Genomic DNA, 18191 nt, shown 5'->3' on the forward strand with positions numbered 1-18191 from the left:
GCATTAAGTATAGAGTGAAAGAATCCTGGATGGGAATTATAAGCATCAGGTCATATTCTCAGCTAGTCTTCACTTGCCTCCATCTGATCTTGGATAATAATACAAACTGAGGTTTCTCCTCTATAACTTGGGGTACAACTAGACAGTCACTACTTACACCAGGAGACTATTGTGAGAACTAAATGAGTTAAATACATATAAAAGATTTTTGCAAAGTGTAATGTGATTTATAAAACAAAAATACTGTTGTTACTGATACTAAGTACCATAGGATTAAAATGAAAAAATACACTCTTCAATGATGAGATTCATTTTAGGTATGTAACATTTCAAAGGAATCATACTTAACTTTCCTTCAGGTTAGCTCTTCATGAGCTAAAGCAATGGTTTTCAAAGCCTTCAAAGGGGTTCCAAGTAGAAGAGCTGTGGACAAGGATGGTGGGTAAAGGGAATTGATGGGGCACTGGTTTCTTGGCTCTGATTCAAAATCTTCTCTATTGCTATCAATCGGAGCAGTACTGAAGGTATCTTTTTATGTATTAGACCTCCATGTAAATGTTCACTGAAGAAATGCCACAGCTAAACAGTTATAAATTTATACAATCAATCAATGGTTCCTAACTTTTATAACAAGGAAGATGTCAAACAACTTGAGTGACCTTGAAATGCTTCAGTCTTGGTTGTTTCAGCTGACTCATAACATCCAGGAAAACAGAATCATTTCAAGTATGGGTAGGGCAGTGGGAAAAGGACAGGCATTAATTTTCTCAAGCAAGGAAGGAAGGAAGCAAGGAAATAATTGCTTTATTATCCCAGTCTTAAATATTTAGATAGTAGTACAAATAAATAGTCTGTGACTTTCTGCTGAGGGTGGGGAGTACTCCATTTAAGCCAAGGAGGCAACAACTATAGGGAAAAGTTATTAAGCATAAAGTCAATTTATTTTATTTATTTTTTAAGACTTTATTTTTATTTATTTGAGAGAGAGAGAAATAGCCAGCGAGAGAGGGAACACAAGCAGGGGGAGTGGCAGAGGGAGAAGCAGGCTTCCTGCCGAGCAGAGAACCCGATGCAGGGCTGGATCCCAGGACCCTGGGATCATGACCTGAGCCAAAGGCAGACGCTTAACAACTGAGCCACCCAGGCGCCCCAAGCATAAAGTAAATTTAAAAAAAAAGATTATTTATTGAGCACCTATACTAATCAGGTGCTGTGCAGAGAAGAGATAACAAAAAAGTTTTAACAAAGAACTTTTCTGTCTTTCTAGAAGTCTGGATCTTCCCAAGGCTTACTCTACTTTTCTTCATACTTCATAGGTATGAAACGATATCTCATTGTTTTGATTTGCATTATCCTGATTAGTGATGTTAAGTACCTTGTTATGTACCTGTTGGCTATCTGTATATCTTCTTTGGAAAAATGTCTGTTTAGATCTTCTGCCCATTCCTAATCAGATTGTTTCTTTTTTTGCTATTGAGTTGTATGTTCTTTATATATTTTGGATATTAACCCCTTAGCAGAGATGATTTGCAAATATTTTGTGTCATTCGGAAAGTTGCCTTTTCACTTTGTTGAGGGTTTCTTTTGCTGTGCAGAAGCTTTTTAGTTTGATGTTAATTTCACTTATGTTTGCTTTTGTTTTATTTGCTTTGGTGTTAAATCCAAAATATCTCCATGTCTGATGTCAAAGAACTTATCGTCTATGTTTTCTTCTAGGAGTTTTATGGTTTCAGGTCTTACATTCAAGTCTTTAATCCATTTTGAGTTAAGTTTTATGTATGGCGTAAGAAGTGGTCCAGTTTCATTCCTTTGCATGTAGCTGTCCAGTTTTCCCAATATCATTTATTGAAGAGACTGTCCTTTCCCCATTGTATATTCTTGGCTCCTCTGTCATAAATTAATTGACCATATATGTGTGGGTTTATTTCTGGGCTCTCTACTCTGTTCTATTAATCTATGTGCCTTTTTTTTTTTTAATAACAGTGCAGTTTCTTTTTTTAAAAGTTTTTATTTAAATTCTAGTCAGTCAATATACAGTGTACTATGTGCTTATGTTTAAGACAATACCATACTGTTCTGATTGCTACAGCTTTGTAATATAGTTTGAAGGAAATAAATCAGACAGGAATTGTGAGACCTCCAACTTTGTTCTTCTTTCTTGAGATTGCTTTGGTTATTGTGTCTTCTGCAGTGCTATACAAATTTTAGAATTTTTGTTCTATTTCTGTGAAAAATGCCATTGGAATTTTGATTGATACTCTACTAAATCCGTAGACTGCTTTGGACCGTATGAACATTTGGACATGAATTCTTCCAATCCATGAGCATAGAATATCTTTCCACTTATTTGTGTCTTCTTCAATTTCTTTCATCAATTTCTTATAGCTTTCAGTGTAGAGGTCTTTCACTTCCTTGGTTAAATTTATTCCTAGGTATTTTATTATTTTTGATGCAACTGTCAATGGGGTTATTTTCTTAATTTTTCTGATAGTTTGTTACCAGTATATAGAAATGCAAGAGATTTCTATATATTGATTTTATATCCTGTGACTTTACTGAATTCATTCATCAGTTCTAATAGTTTTTGGTGGTCTTTAGGGTTTTCTATATATATTGTCATGTCATCTGTAAATAGTAAGTTCTAGTTTTTGTTTCCAATCCTGGATGCCTTTCCTTTCTTTTTCATGTCTAATTGCTTTGGCTAGGACTTTTTTTGTCTTGTTTATTAGATTCTACATAGAAGTGAAATCCATATTTTATGTTTTTGATGACACATTTTACATCTTTTTATCTTGCGTATCCATTAATTATTGTAGTTAGAGTTATTTTTACTACTTTTTCTTTTAAATTTCGTATTAGCTTTACAAGTAATTCATCTTCTACCTTTACCATATATTCACTTTTACCAGTGAGATTTATACCTTCATGTTTTCTTATTACTAATTAGCACCCTTTCTTTTCAGCTTAAAGATGTCTCTTCAACATTTCTTGCAAGGTTAGTTTTATGAGCTCCTTTAGCTTTTGCTTGTCTGGAAAATTCTTCATCTCTTCCCCTCAATTCTGAGTAAGTGTGCTGGGTAGAGTTTTCTTGGTTAGAAATTTTTTTCTTTCAGCACTTTAAAGGTATATTATATCACTTTTTGCCTCTGCTATACAAGGTCAGGCTCTGATAGTTCATCACCTTCATTATTTTTTTAATGTCATTTAATTTTTTCAAAATCTTTTAAAGAAAGTATTATAATCTATTTTAACATTTAAGAAAACTAAGGCTTAGTGAGGTTAAATAATTTATGCACGGTCATATTGCTAATATAAAATAGAATTCAAGGCCAACTCCAAAACTGATACTTTCTACTATGCTATATTGTCTCTGTTTATAATGTTTTGGTTGAGCAATTTGCTAAATTAGTAAGAGTTAGTCAGAATCTTTTTGCCCATTTAAAACTAAAATTTACCTTAAATGTATCAATCTATTTGTCTGATATAGTAAATAGAGTATGGGTGAAATAAATTAATGGGTTTCTTTGATACTTTAACTCTTGCCAGTGGTTTGAGTGCTAGTAAATGAATATTCATGGTCTGTTCTAGGTAGAGATATAGAAAGTATAAGGAGATTAGGTTGAGCTTCTAACCACAGAAGAATATCTCCCTAAAGTTTTTCCTTTCCTTTTCACTCTTTTTAAAATAACTATCCTAATGTGATTTCCTTTACATCAGAAGTATGGAAAATTAATTTCTAGTTATTTGAGAATACCAGAACTGCAGCAGAATTTTATACCAGCAGAAAACCCTTAGAGAAATAAATTTTTCATTTTTGCAGAGCATGAAAGCAACACCTAAAGAGTTGACTGACATATCCAAGGTAACAAAAATAAAGACTGTTATACTTTTTTTACTATTATGTTTCAAAAGATGTTACTACTGAGTTAGTAGAGCATGAAAGAGCTACTATAGCATCACATAAAAATTGGGACAGTTGAGGTTCAATGACAAAAATCATTCTGGAATTACAAATACTTTAAAAACTGCCCACTTAAAAATTCAGCTGGTATTAATAGTAATTGCTTCTAATAATAAATTTTTATAGAAAAATGTTTTCAAAACTATAAAGCACTAAAAATATTAGTTGGAGGAGAACCACATATTTTATACTTTTCAAAGTTTTCTAATTCTGCATACTTTCTGATGCTGGCAAACACTTAAAAATAATGTATCCTATATCAAATAAAACTCAATTTTCTGGCAGTGGAAAACAACTTCTACGTTTCAGGTTCCTTAGGTCCATAGTGCTAAAATTTATAGAATAGATAAATCCATGTACTTACGCCTCAGTTTGCCTGTGTTGTTGTTCTTGAAGACAAGCTAGATCCATCATATGTTTAATTTGTGCTTTCAAATCTTTATTCTGGAGGTGCAAATGGTGACAATGAAGATCTTTATTGAGCTCCTGGGGAAAACAATGCAAACTATACTTAAGAATGTTAAAATTAAATAAATTTCAATAAAACTTATTTTATATTGGTGCTAATAGTTTTAATTTTTTATATACGAGATGATAATATTTAGGAATGATTTGAAAAATAAACATCCTAGTATAAGTGGTCTATAACTTACGAGCAAGATAAGTTTTTTTTTTTTTTAAATATTTTATTTATTTGAGAAAATAGAGAGAGAAAGAGAGAGAGAGAGAGAGAGAGAGAGAGAGAGCGTGCGCGCACATGAGAGGGGGGAGGGTCAGAGGGAGAAGCAGACTTCCTGCTGAGCAGGGAGCCTGATGTAGGGCTTGATCCTGGGACTCCAGAATCATGACCTGAGCCGAAGGGGGTCGCTTAACCAACTGAACCACCGAGGTGCCCCGAGCAAGGTAAGTTTTAAGTTTCTCAGAAACTAAGTATTAGGAACTCAGAACAAATTTTATTATGATGACAGTTTCTTGGGTCTATCTAACTTCTTGATAATGTTGTGAAAATATGAATATGACCAGTTTTTGCTTAAATGCCACTTCTTCAGGGCTTTCCCTGAGCATTATATTTAAAGATGGATACTCTCCACCCCCAATAGTCTCTGCCATAGCATCGATCAGTAACAATTTAATTTATCTATCTGTTTATAGTTTCTCTGTCTGTACTCAGAATGTAAGGTTCACAACCAGGACAGGGGGTGTGTCAAACTATTTCAGTGTTATAGCCCCTGTATTCAGTGTCTAGAGTTGCATGTAATAAAAATTTCTTGCAAGTTTACAATTTGAGTCTTTTCTTGTCTTGATACACTAATTATGGAATCTGATTGGAAGAACATGGTCTATTCTGAAAACTACAAGTAGGTTAGTAATGGCTAAAGTGAAAATATAATGAGAGATTATATATAAAACTTGAGAGGTACTCAGGCCTGGGAAATCATAACAGAGTTTATATTAAGGAGAAGGCACTGAAGAGTGATATGCTCAGAGTTACTTTTTAGAAAGCTCATTTTCATTATAGTGGAATTTGAATGGAAGCAAAAAGACCAAATGTACGAGTCCAATAATGGGGGGTAGGAGTCTGAATAAGGGTAGTGGCAGTGGGAGACAGAAAGAAGTGAATAGATTTGAGAGGTTAAGGGGTAGATAATGCAGAAAAGGTATAGAGAAAAGAGCACCAATTTGAAAGTGACAGTACTGGGTTTGTGTCCAGAGTTATAAGACTGTAGGTAAGTCCTTTTGCAAAGTTTTGTCTCTGTTTGCTTATATCAGCTGTGAAAATATCCATGGAAAAAAGAATTGAAAGTGAAATTAGGGTGGTAGGAATGGAAGCAGTTTTAATTTTATTGTTTTTTCAAATTACTTGTGATGATATTCATTAAAAAAGTAAGGACTTAAAAATAAATTCTAGGTTCACAGTCAGGTGTGAAAAAGTTTTCCTTAAGGGAATTATAGAAGACAGATTGCTAGAAAAATTAAATCTGACCACATTGAAAAAAAATGTAAATTTACTGAAAATAACCCAAACAATATTAATTTATAAACCCAAACTTTATAAATGCTACTAAGTAGACAAAGAGGCAAAAACAAATTACCAATTATAATACTAATACTAAAAAGAATACTATAACACTTTTTAAATTGGGATCTTTTGGTAAATATGGGAATACAAAGGCAAAGTAGTAAATTTCTACAATTGATTATTTTTTTGGCCTCTTTAATGCTAAATAAGTTAAGTACTTTTGTAATTGGGATTGGGTTATAAATTAGAATTTTGATTATACAAATATATTATATTATAAGTATATTCTAAGTAAAGCTAGTGAGAAGTAAAAATACTCTAGTAATAACATTTTAAACTAGAAATACATGTACTAAAGTTTTAAGATAATGTACTAATGCCACTTGAACTATATACCTAAAAATGGTTAAAATGTTAGTTTGTTATATTTCACCAAATGCAAAGAATTTTTTAGACCCATCATGAGAAAGATTTTGCTCTATCATGGCAAAAGTAATAGTAATAAAGAGAACTAAGTAAAGAAATAAATAAACTAAAGACTCTTACTAGTTACTTTAAGAAAAATAATAAGTTACTGCCTATGTTCTTCTCTAGGATTTTGATGGATTCCTGTCTCACATTGAGGTCTTTCATCCATTTTGAGTTTATCTTTGTGTATGGTATTAGAGAATGGTAGAGTTTCATTCTTCTGTAGGTAGCTGCCCAATTTTCCCAGCACCATTTATTGAAGAGACTGTCTTTTTTCCATTGCATATTTTTTCCTGCTTTGTCGAAGATTATTTGACCACAGAGTTGAGGGTCCGTATCTGGGCTCTCTATTCTGTTTCATTGGTCTATATGTCTGTTTTTGTGCCAGTACCATGTGGTGGAAAGAGCTGAGATGCCCTTCAACAGACGAATGGATAAAGAAGATGTGGTCCATATATACAATGGAATATTACTCAGCCATCAGAAAGGATGAATACCCAACTTTTGCATCAACATGGATGGGACTGGAGGAGATTATGCTAAGTGAAATAAGTCAAGCAGAGAAAGTCAATTATCATATGGTTTCACTTATTTGTGGAACATAAGGAATAGCATGGAGGACATTAGGAGGAAGGGAAAAATGAAGGGGGGGAAATCGGAGGGGGAGATGAACCACGAGAGACTGGACTCCAAGAAACAAATGAGGGTTTTAGAGGGGAGGCGGGTAGGGGGATGGGTTAGGCTGGTGATGGGTATTAAGGAGGGCACGAATTGCATGGAGCACTGGTGTTACACACAAACAAAGAATCATGGAACACTTCATCAAAAACTAATGATGTACTGTATGGTGACTAACATAACATTATAAAATTAAATTAAAAAAATAATACAATAAATAATAAATAAATAAAAAAGGTAAAAAAATTTAACTCTAACCAAAATACTTGTCATTCTGACAACGATAGTCTTAAAAATGAGACTGCTTTAGGGGTGCCTGGGTGGCTCAGTCGTTAAGCATCTGCCTTCGGCTTAGGTCATGATCCCAGGGTCCTGGGATCGAGACCTGAATCGGGCTCCCTGCTCGGCCAGTAGCCTGCTTCTCCCTCTCCCACTCCCCCCTGCTTGTGTTCCCTCTCTAGCTGTCTCTCTCTCTGTGTCAAATAAATTAATAAAATCTTTAAAAAAAGAGACTGCTTTAGATATACGTCATCTCTAACAAATAAGTAAAACATATATAAGTGAAACAAAACCAAAAACTACCATAAACATTCAACACCTGTTGCCTTTCCAAGAGAACAGGCTCTTGTGCAGTGAATGAGAAACACTTATGTGACCAGAACTATCAGCTGTTTTCTCCGAAAACTTTTCACTCAGAACGTGGCTTGGGTATTCTGATAGGTGCTCTGATGGCAGTTGTTGCATTCTAGGACGAGCCTTTATAGCTTTAAACCTAGATAATCTCTAGTACAGTTCATCGATTAATTATCTTTTTTCCTTACTACTTTTAAGTTATGTAAATATGTCTATTGTGTCATCTTAACATGAATACAGCATTTTAAGAAAAGTGTTCTTTAGCTTTCTTCTAGAGTATTCTTAATGTTGTACAAATGGAAAAATGACTTTTAAAAAAAGCAAAATTACATAAATGTGACCCCCAACCTCCCGTCTCCTAGCTTTTTGATCAGATTCTCAAAGGCATCTATGACCCAAAATGGTCAGAATCATTGCTCTGGAGGAAAAAGATAAAATGTATTTTGTAATGCAGCTAACTCTGTTGCGTTCCTTTTGTATACACCTTTCTTTGGCTATTGACATCCATGTTACAGATGCTTAGCATATTATTAAACTATTATTTTTCGACCATCTATTATGTGTTATGTGGTGGGAGGCCTTTGCATATAGCATTTTATTTAAATATATTTTGAAGATAAGAAATTAAGAAGACAACAAAGTTAAACAACTTGTCCAAAGTCATACAATTAGAGTTGGTATTCAACACAAATATTAAATAACAGAATGACTAACCACTCCAACTCCAAAGTCTATTCTTTTCCCAATATTTACATTCTCTCTGTAGGGAATATTCTAAAGTGCTTTATCAATTAAATTTTACTATAAAATATTATTAAATTATGCTTTGTACTATATTTAATATATAATCTACTGACTGACTGGAATGCTTTCAGAAAGCTATTTTGAAGAGTTCTAGAATTACTAAAGTGTAGATTAAGTTGTTGGCTCACCCTCAATAAATCTCCACACTAAAGAATTATTCAATCTTCATTTGTCTTTGGTTTTCTTCTTAGGAAACAGGGTATCTGCTGCTTGCTGCTCATCACTCCTTTCACTACCTTGACTGTCATCATTGACTGCTCCTGCTAGTCTTCTCCCTCCCTAGTCTGAGCTTTAACACTAAAAGGATGGCCATTTATAGCGATTGCTAGCCAACCAGAGAATTCATTTCCCTAGTCATGATGCACTGGATAATAATTTTTCAATTACAAAAAAAAAAATGTTATCTTTGAATATTAACCATTACAACCTGCATTCATTTGCTACTGAATATATTATACTTATTTTACCTGTATTGACAATCAGTCTAGTGCTTTTTTGAAATTTGAAACTTCCAGAGGACTAGATACCAATTAGCTAATACACAATATTGAAATTCAGAAAAGCATCATCAAGGTAAAGACTAAGACACTCCTCCTTTTAAAAAAGAGCGCAATGAAGTTATTCTTTTAAAAAGTAATTGGTATTTGGATCAAAATTAGTTACTTTGTAGCAGGTGTCTACTTATTGCTTATGCCATATTCATTTTCCCCTCCTTTCTTATTAAGAAAACTCTAATTGTTCAGGGTCATAATGTATCCAGCAAAAACATTCACCTTTCCATATTCCCTTGTAGCTAGGGATAGCCATGTGACAATTCTAGCCAATAAGATATGTCTGCTAGGAACTTCTGGAAAAGCTTTTCCTCTCCCAAGACAGATATACCTCCCCACTTTCTTTCTCTCTTCTTCTTCTGGCCTAAGTGTGAACTTGAGACTAAAGATGGAATAATGATATGGTAACTATGAAATGACAAGTATTAACAATGACACTGATGACATTTTGGAGGTACTATATTAGGAATAAACTTCATATTCTCAAGACTTATTGTTAAGGGAGCAAAAAATAGCCCTGACTGGTAAAGGCAATAAAGTCATATTTCTGTAACCATGTGGATAAACACATTTCTTATCTGATTCAGCCATTAACCACCATTACCCATCACTACTCTTCATAATCTTTTGCCATTCTAGGTGGAATATCTTCAGTTTAGCACCTATATGCACACACACACATACAACTTTCAAATCAGCTTTTGTTAGCTATGATACAAGTAAGGGTGACCACGTTTAAAACTATTTTTCCACAAAACCTCAAGTATTAAAACAAACTGAAATTACCTAAATGATGAATCCTCAAGTACAGTTTGATTACTTTATTCTAACTTAAAAGCTATCTCATCAAAGGATGTAATCGCTTAAGAATAACTTAAAAGAACTTTACTCTTCAGAAAGTACAGAAAAGGCAAATTTATTGGTAATTACGGAGGAGAAGGTAAAATGAGTAAAGGTAAATGGTAAAATAAGTCAGCTAAATCTCAGAGAGATGGAACAATAGTTGTCTTAGGAGAGATATATACCCAATGACAAAGACAATGGGTTTAAAGAGCTCAGTTCTTACAAATGAATCTGAATACATAAACACATTCCTACCTTTGGAATATGACCATTTTGACCTAAGAGTTCCATTTCAGTCTTTACACGATGGAGCCAATTAGTATTCTCATCAAATTGCTTTAATTCCTCCTCTCTTTTCTTCTCTAGGTAGCAGCGACGAGTTTTCAACATTGCAAGTCTATGATCTCGTTTGCAAGTGGCCTGAAAAATAATGCATTTAATAGCTTAATTTTTATGATATTTGATGTATGTGATATTAGTAAAGTAGTAAATTTCTCATAAGGGTGCAACTGTAGTCTATTAAGTTAGGCTATACTTTTGTACTTAAAGCTATTTCCCCTTTGAAATCTCCACAATACTCCTGGTTGCAGGAAAATAGGAAATTGAGCTGTGAGTCATTTTTATAAAATTACATGTTGAGAGTTTATGGCTTTAAGAATTACAACAGCCAAACTGAAGACTGTAGCTTTGTGTGTGTATGTGTGTGTGTGCGCACGCACTAAAATACATTCCTTTAAATGCTGCATTTGAAAAGTTCATACAAGGTCTGATAATTCCCATGATTTCTTTACTCAAAATCAAAGCAGATGCAAGTCCTACTCTTTCCTTTCCTCCAACCTGAAAGATGTGAAGAAATAACTCTGCTCTGATTTTGCCTACAATGCCTATAGATAGGCTGGTGCAAGTGTTAGAAAATAGAGCTTATATCAGAGTGCTCATAAATATCTGATCTTACCTGATGGTTAGTTCAGGATCCATAATGGGTATTCTGAATATTTTTGGTATTTTATGTAGGCATGAATCTGGCCTTTTGATTTCTTATCCCAACGGTCTTGCACACTATCATGGGAATGTGAGCTGAAAAGCTTGATCTCTTTGGGTTATTTGAAAACAGATACTGAACTAAAAAATCATCAGATATGATGGCTGGACTTGAAATAATCGATCCCCAGATTAGAAAAAAGCACCTGTAGCTGGTTTTGGAAGTAGGGAATTATATGAAAGAAAAAAAGAGCAGGGACTACCTTGAACTTGGTCAAAGACCTCCTTAAGATAAGTCCTTCTTCCTTACTATATTTTATAAAACATGTATTAAAATTTTGGGGAAAAGCCAGGCATTAAAGAAATTTGCTAAAATGTGAAACAATGAAACTCTTCTCACTACCTCTTTTTGTTTGCTTTAGAAAACGTAATTATTTTTCATTAAAGTGTTACTTACGTTATGCAATGAGCTAATGGTTTTAAAATTAATACATAAATATATTTTTATAAGTTTCAGTTTGAATATTTCGTATAGGAATATTGGTAGTTGGAATTCATATGAATAAAAGCTCTTTTAGTCCTAAATATTTTTTTTCAAACAGTAAGGGGTCCTGAGACCTGAAGTGTAGACCCACTACTATAACAGAAGGTAGGATATGTAGCCTCTTCACTTTCTTCTGCTATTCAGGAGGTGTGAAAACTTAGGCAAGTTAATCTCAGTGGATCTTTAGTCACCTCATCTGAAAATGAACATAAAAGTATTGTACCTGCCTGAAGGAAGACAGTTAAATCACATTATCTTTACTTTGCTTTAATATTTATAAATGTTGTAGGAACTCTTAGAAACCAGGGCAGGAAATGCTCTAAGGCTCTCATGGCAGCTAATATTTAATACCAAAAAGTTTTTAACTGAAAACTCCCAAAAGTATGTTTTTGAGTTTTTACTTCTAAATGTCCATCAATGGGTACCTGGTTGGCTCAGCTGGTTAAGTGTCCAACTCTTGATTTCGGCTCAGGTAGTGATCTCACAGTCTTGCTCTGAGCTCAGTGTGGAGTCTGCTTGAGATTCTCTCTCTACCTCTGCCCCTCCCTCCTTCACGTGCACACGTGACACGTGAGAGAATCTCAAGCAGAATCTTTAAAAAAAAAATGTCCATCAAGTGGATCCTTTATGATGGTTCTCTAGGGGGACATTTTCCATCAGGGTATTCCTATTGAATCATTGTTCTGAAATAAATAGCAAATAAGTGTCTGGGGATAAATGCTAAAATATGCATGTTAAACCCTGACATTAAAGCAAATGCTTCCCATTAAGGTTTTAAAAGAGCTTTATATATTTAATTAACAAAATCCCCAGAACATCACAAAACTTCTTGAGTGAGAACAGACAAATAATTCTAAAATTTAGGTGTTACTACTGCTTTGTGCAAAAGGACCGCTAACATAGTAAACTCATTATTTGGCTAAAAATAATTTGCAGATTACCTTTATATGGCCATAAAATTACCCAAGAGCTTCACTTTAATTCTAATCTCAGAGTCTATCCTCTAGAACCATTTATGTCTGAGTCAATGTTATGAGGTTCTTCTAGCGCTTCCGATAATAAACCACTTTTGGACAGGATCCAAGACAGATATAAAATTCCTTGCCCTAGCAGGCAATTTAGTAAAACTATAGTTTGATACTTTAGCATGTAAAAAACAAAACGAAAACTGCCACCAACAAAAACACCTCAATCTCTATAGATGTCTTCCTATGTTTTTCAGTAATTTAATTACAACCAATACACTTGAGGTTTTATCTCCATTGCTTACCTAGTCTCATAAGAATAGCTATAAGAATTGGAATATATAGATTGAAATGACGAAAAGTAAGAAATCCTAAAAGGCAAGTAGGTCGAAAAAAGGCTATTAAGCAGAATATAGATGCAAACAGAAAAAATTTTTTAAAAACCCAGCCAAACCCATTCTCCTACTCTGTCTTAATAAGTACTCATATTTTTGGTATGTCAATCAAATCTTATTAAAGTGGTTTTTAAAAAAGGCATTTTCAATAAGATAAGGCATAATAAATGCATACTCAGTAAGTAAATTACTAATTTTGATAGTATAGTTTAATAGCTACTGATAAACTGGCATCAATGATATATTAATGAATACTTTATGATTAATTTCTTAGCATATCATACTCTGCAATTTCATAGTCTGAGTAAAAACTGAAATGCTAGTTTTTTAAAGCACTCTTTAAAATTTGATGGCTTTCAGACATTAAAAAAATGTAAAATTTTTATATATAATTGTTACTTATGGGAAGGTAGGTAAAGGAGAAACACATTTTGGGGTGGTGGTCTAAGAGGACCAGAAAATTATTTATAAGAGCCAGCTTTTTAATAAGTAATATGCAAATGTATCTTATGTATTACCTGTGTAACTATTTTCAAAAAAGAAATAAAAATAAAATTAAGCTTATCACCAATGAACAACAAAACTGGGGGGAACAATTATTAAAATGTTTATTTTTCTGCTCTTTGGTGATCTGGAGTTGCATACATCCAGGTTTACATTATTTTTTATCCTGCTTAGATCTCCTGCTTCTTGAAATTACATCTTATTGACATTTTATTAGTCCTAGAAAATTCTAAGCCTGAAACTTTGCATATTATCCTCTCCCCTTTTGCATTAATATACCTCCTTCAGAATAACTATTAGAAGAATGCATGCAGGGCGCCTGGGTGTCTCAGTCGTTAAGCGTCTGCCTTCAGCTCAGGTCATGATCCCAGGATCCTTGGATCGAGCCCAGCATCTCCCGCTCCCTGCTCAGTGGGAAGCCTGCTTCTCCCTCTCCCGCTCCCCCTGCTTCTGTTCCCTCTCTAGCTGTCTGTCAAATAAATAAATAAAATCTTAAAAAAGAAAAAAAAAGAACGCATGACTTTTCAGTTTGTCCTTCAGGCAACAACATCTTGTTCACATTTGCTATCTTTTTATCCTATATTCGATAGGATTTCCTCAGGTCTCCCAATACCCAGAATTAGTCTCTTCAGCTTATCTAACGCACAAAAAAGAATAGAAATAATAGGCTCTGGAATCAACTTGCTTGAGTTCAAATCATAGGTCTGACATCTATGAGCTGTGTGACCCTGAGCAAGATGACTTCTCTGTGCTCAGGTTTCCTCATCTTAATTATGAGAATAATATTACATCTCTCATAGTTTTTTTTTTTTTTAAAGATTTTATTTATTTATTTGACAGAGAGCGACACAGCGAGAGAGGGAACACAAGCAGGGGGAGTGGGAAAGGGAGAAGCAGGCTTCCCGCCGAGCAGAGAGCCCAATGCGGGGCTCGATCCCAGGACCCCGGGATCATGAGCTGAGCCGAACGCAGACGTTTAACGACTGAGCCACCCAGGCACCCCTCTCATAGGGTTTTCTGAGAATTGAGTTAATGCATGTAAAGTATTTAAACACTACCTAGCATTGTACCTATAAAGTGAACTTTTAAATTTCAGTGAATAAATCTTTAATTTCTGGAAGTTTCATTTTTTTTCTTTTTGTATGTTTCGTATGTTTTCCTTTTGTGTGTTTTCTTTTTGTTTTCTTTTGATGTTGAATTCCTTTATCATTAATTCCTTCTTTGACATCTTTAGTCTTTTTTATAGTTTTTATCAGATTGCTCAAGTGTTTGAAATTTTGGGAAATCTGTCATTATTTGCCAAATCTGCTGACTTGATTATGGTGGACTGTTTCACCATGTGCTTTTTAAATTTGGACAGTGGGTTCTCATTAGTGATTTGAACTGAGGGTCTGTTTCACTAGGCTGATTCTGTATTGCTCTGCCCAGTTCCCCAAAGATTATTGCTGCTCTGATACCATTTTCTATGTTATTTTCTCACTTTAAGGGTTTACTAAATAAAACACATGGATTATAAAAATTCAAACCTCAAATCCTTGGAAAGAATATCTATAATGGCAGTCTTTAACATCTTTTTTTTTCTTTTGAAATTTTTTTAAAGTAGGCTCCATGCCCAGCATCGTGTGAACTCATGACCCTGAGATCAAGACCTGAGCTGAGATCAAGAGTCAGACACTTAACCAACTGAGCCACCCAGGTGCCCCAATAGTTAAGTCTTTAAGTGAGACTTTTTCTTACCCTAGGCATGGTTCCTTATCTTTCTGTGCTGATTGGGAAGATGTTTCTTCATGGTGTACTACCAATACGAAGAGTACAGGCCTCTGAGGTTCCCAGTTTTATGTAGGGTCTGCCATTTTTAACACCCTGTCTCCCTTGGGTCCCTTGCCTAAGAAGTGGTGTACATCAAGGGTAGGATATTGGGAGAGGTCTGTGTGTGTGGACGGAGGGAGGGCAGTGTACTACTGCATGAAATAATAAAAATGAGTAAAAGATGGTCTGCCTTTCTCAGCACCATGCAATGGAAATTCTAACAATGTCAGTGATAAAATATTCTTTCCTGGAAAAAAAGATCTGCAATTGGTCTAAGTTGTAAATTACTGCCTGCATCCAGGGTTTACGGCTCCCACTGCCCCACCTTTGGTACCCAACAGTGAGGGCGTTAACTTCATGTTAAGTGTTCCATCAACTCTCACAGAAGCAACAATTGCAGTTGAGATTTTGTTTTATTTGGTTTCCTTTTTCTTTCTGACACTTAGGAATTTAATTTTCTGTCTTGCACACTTAACTATGAATTTAAAACAATGTTTGATACATTTCCTCCAGCATTTCCAGATGTTCATAGTGAATGGGTAATTAAATAACATTATCTATCACATTTATAGAATTAGAAGTCCCCATGTGTTTACATGTCTAAAATTTAATTATAAATACCTTTTCTACTTTGTCTTCAGAACACATCATTTCAATTTGCTTGTGGCACTGTTGTTGATAGAATGATTTAAGTTCATTTTCTTTTAGTAACATTTCCAACTTCAGATATTCTTGCCTAATTTCTTCTCGATTCTGGAACAAGCAGTTCAGAATTTCTTGAAATCTACCAAATATAAAACACATTACAGAATCTGACTAATTTTGTGAAATAAATTTATTTAACAAATAAATGAACAAAAGAATATATATCACTCATAGAATTAGACTCAATGACAAACAGCAAATAGGTTAGTGACTGCTTCCTATTAAATTACAAAAATGTTTGGAAAAGGATATTAACTTCATTTTTACTGTATTCTTTTTCTTCTCCAAGGAAGATCATATTGTTAAAAGATATAGGTATTATAAGGACTCTCTATGTAAGTCATAATTATATAACTAATATACTCTATTTTGTCTATGTAATCCAGCTGCTTAGCAGAAATAAAATATTATGTTTGTAGGAAAAGGATGATAATTTGAACCTGTACAATCCCAGTTAAAAGGCCCCCAAAGCAACACAGTACTGTGTGTTGTTTTGATTTTGGCTAACTGTGAAGAAACAAGCAGTGGGTGGCCTAATCATATGGCGCCTGCATGGCCCCCTAGGGAAAGTGAGATAGCCAGTTTTTAGTTTTAGAATTTGTTACAGTGAAAACACACCATACGGTTAGGTACCCCCTACAGCCTGGCTAAGAGTCAGCTGACATTGCCAGGACCCAAAACAACCAAGTTTGCAATATGGTAAACCTAGAAAAGCCACTCTGGTGTCTTTCCTCCAAAGGGCGATGAAGATTTGGAGAATCAAAGTTGGGGGATTTGACTCAATCTCCTCCAGATGCATAAAGACCTCAAGCTCAAAACAATCTATGCAAGGCCTAAAAGGAACCTGCAATTCTGCATCCTCCAGGGTCAGCAGAACATTGGTCAAAGCAATATTCTAATTTTATAAATATATATTTATGTTTTTAAATCACAGATCAGGTCTGACCTACAGTAACAGTATGGACAGTCATATACAAAGCTCTCAAAGAAAAATTAACTGTGAAGCCTTTAAAATAAAACTGTAACAAATTATATGCATTTAAAAATAAATGTTCTTCAGCCAAAATTTTAGATATATTTGTAAGGATCTGTGGTAAAAACACTGCCAATTTACGTCAGTAGTTCTTAATGAAACTCTATTGGGAACGACTATAAACCACAATACATCGACTTTACTGCAGTTTTGTCAAACTGATAAATATTTCATAGGAAGTATGTATGGACATTGCAATTTCATTGTATTATATTACAACACGCTAATGCCAATAAATGAATTGATAAGTTATCTTTAGGTTATTCTCAAAGATAATTTCTTAGTTTTTTTTAAAACATTTTATCTAAGGACAGAGTTAAATATTTGTCAATTTTGTAATTTTGTGGTCCAGACTTATTTTAGTTGGTGGGGTTTACCGATTAGGATGGAAGAAAAGGAAGTATCAAAGGTTTCTAGAGATCTCCATTAAAAAAAAAAAAATCTATCATTTTAAAACAGTAAAGAGTCCTAAGGGATTGACTAATAACTATTTTCTAGTCATTTAAAACATTCAAGTAACTAGTAATAAAAATCTTTGCCTATGATTTTAGGGGATACATGATGATTATTAAATTCTACACAATTTTCTCGATACAGTCACAAGGGAAGTTTTATAGTTACTTTGTATAAAGAACAACTGTACTTTCTTTTTATGATTTCTTCTTGGATATTATCTTTCCTTTTTTTTTTTTAAATTTTTAAAAAAGATTTTACTTGTTTATTTGACAGAGAGAGAGTACAAGAAGGCAGAGGAGGAGGCAAAGGGAGAGGGAGAAGCAGGCTTCCCGCTGAGGGAGCCTGGTGCGGGGCTCGATGGAGGAAAAATGACAAAGGCTATGGGGTATATAATCTGATATTCACAGCTTCTTTATAATATACAAGGAAATTATGCTAAATAATATGTTGCACAGATTAAAACTCTAAAGTTTTTACTGTTTTATTTCCTAGCTCAGGCCATCTCCCTCTTGAATCATTTTCTCAGAAGGAAAGGTTCAATGACTTGAAGCCGTCAACTGCAGAAAAGTCTACTGAGGTTTTAACTGGTAACTAGATCTGGTTAAATAGCGCTGAACAATTCCATGCAAGCAGTAAGTCCACGTTTGAGCAGCTGGTGACTTCTTTAATTTTCTTTAAATTTGTTTTTAAACTTGCATCAACAAAAGAATATCTGGTTGCATGTGGGCCAATCCCACATTTGATTAACAAAATGAAACCTACAGCCACTTTGGAAAACAGTGTGGAGGTTCCTCAAAAAATTAAAAATAGAGCTACCCTATGACCCAGCAATTGCACTACT

At 34.2% G+C, this 18191-nt stretch overlaps 1 protein-coding gene across 1 annotated transcript in view; it reads right to left on the minus strand.

Annotated features, from left to right (window-relative positions):
* Positions 1–18191, minus strand: part of KIF18A (kinesin family member 18A) — a 67155-nt gene that overhangs the window by 37712 nt on the left and 11252 nt on the right. Inside the window, exons 4-6 of the mRNA XM_032414720.1 lie at positions 15778–15909; positions 10214–10378; positions 4326–4447 (exon numbers count right to left, since the gene is read on the minus strand). Of these exons, the coding sequence (XP_032270611.1) occupies positions 4326–4447; positions 10214–10378; positions 15778–15909 (419 nt within the window). The remainder of the gene's footprint in view (positions 1–4325; positions 4448–10213; positions 10379–15777; positions 15910–18191) is intronic.

Source organism: Phoca vitulina, unplaced genomic scaffold (assembly GCF_004348235.1).
Source record: "Phoca vitulina isolate PV1807 unplaced genomic scaffold, GSC_HSeal_1.0 scaffold16, whole genome shotgun sequence".
Classification (NCBI taxonomy): Eukaryota; Metazoa; Chordata; class Mammalia; order Carnivora; family Phocidae; genus Phoca; species Phoca vitulina.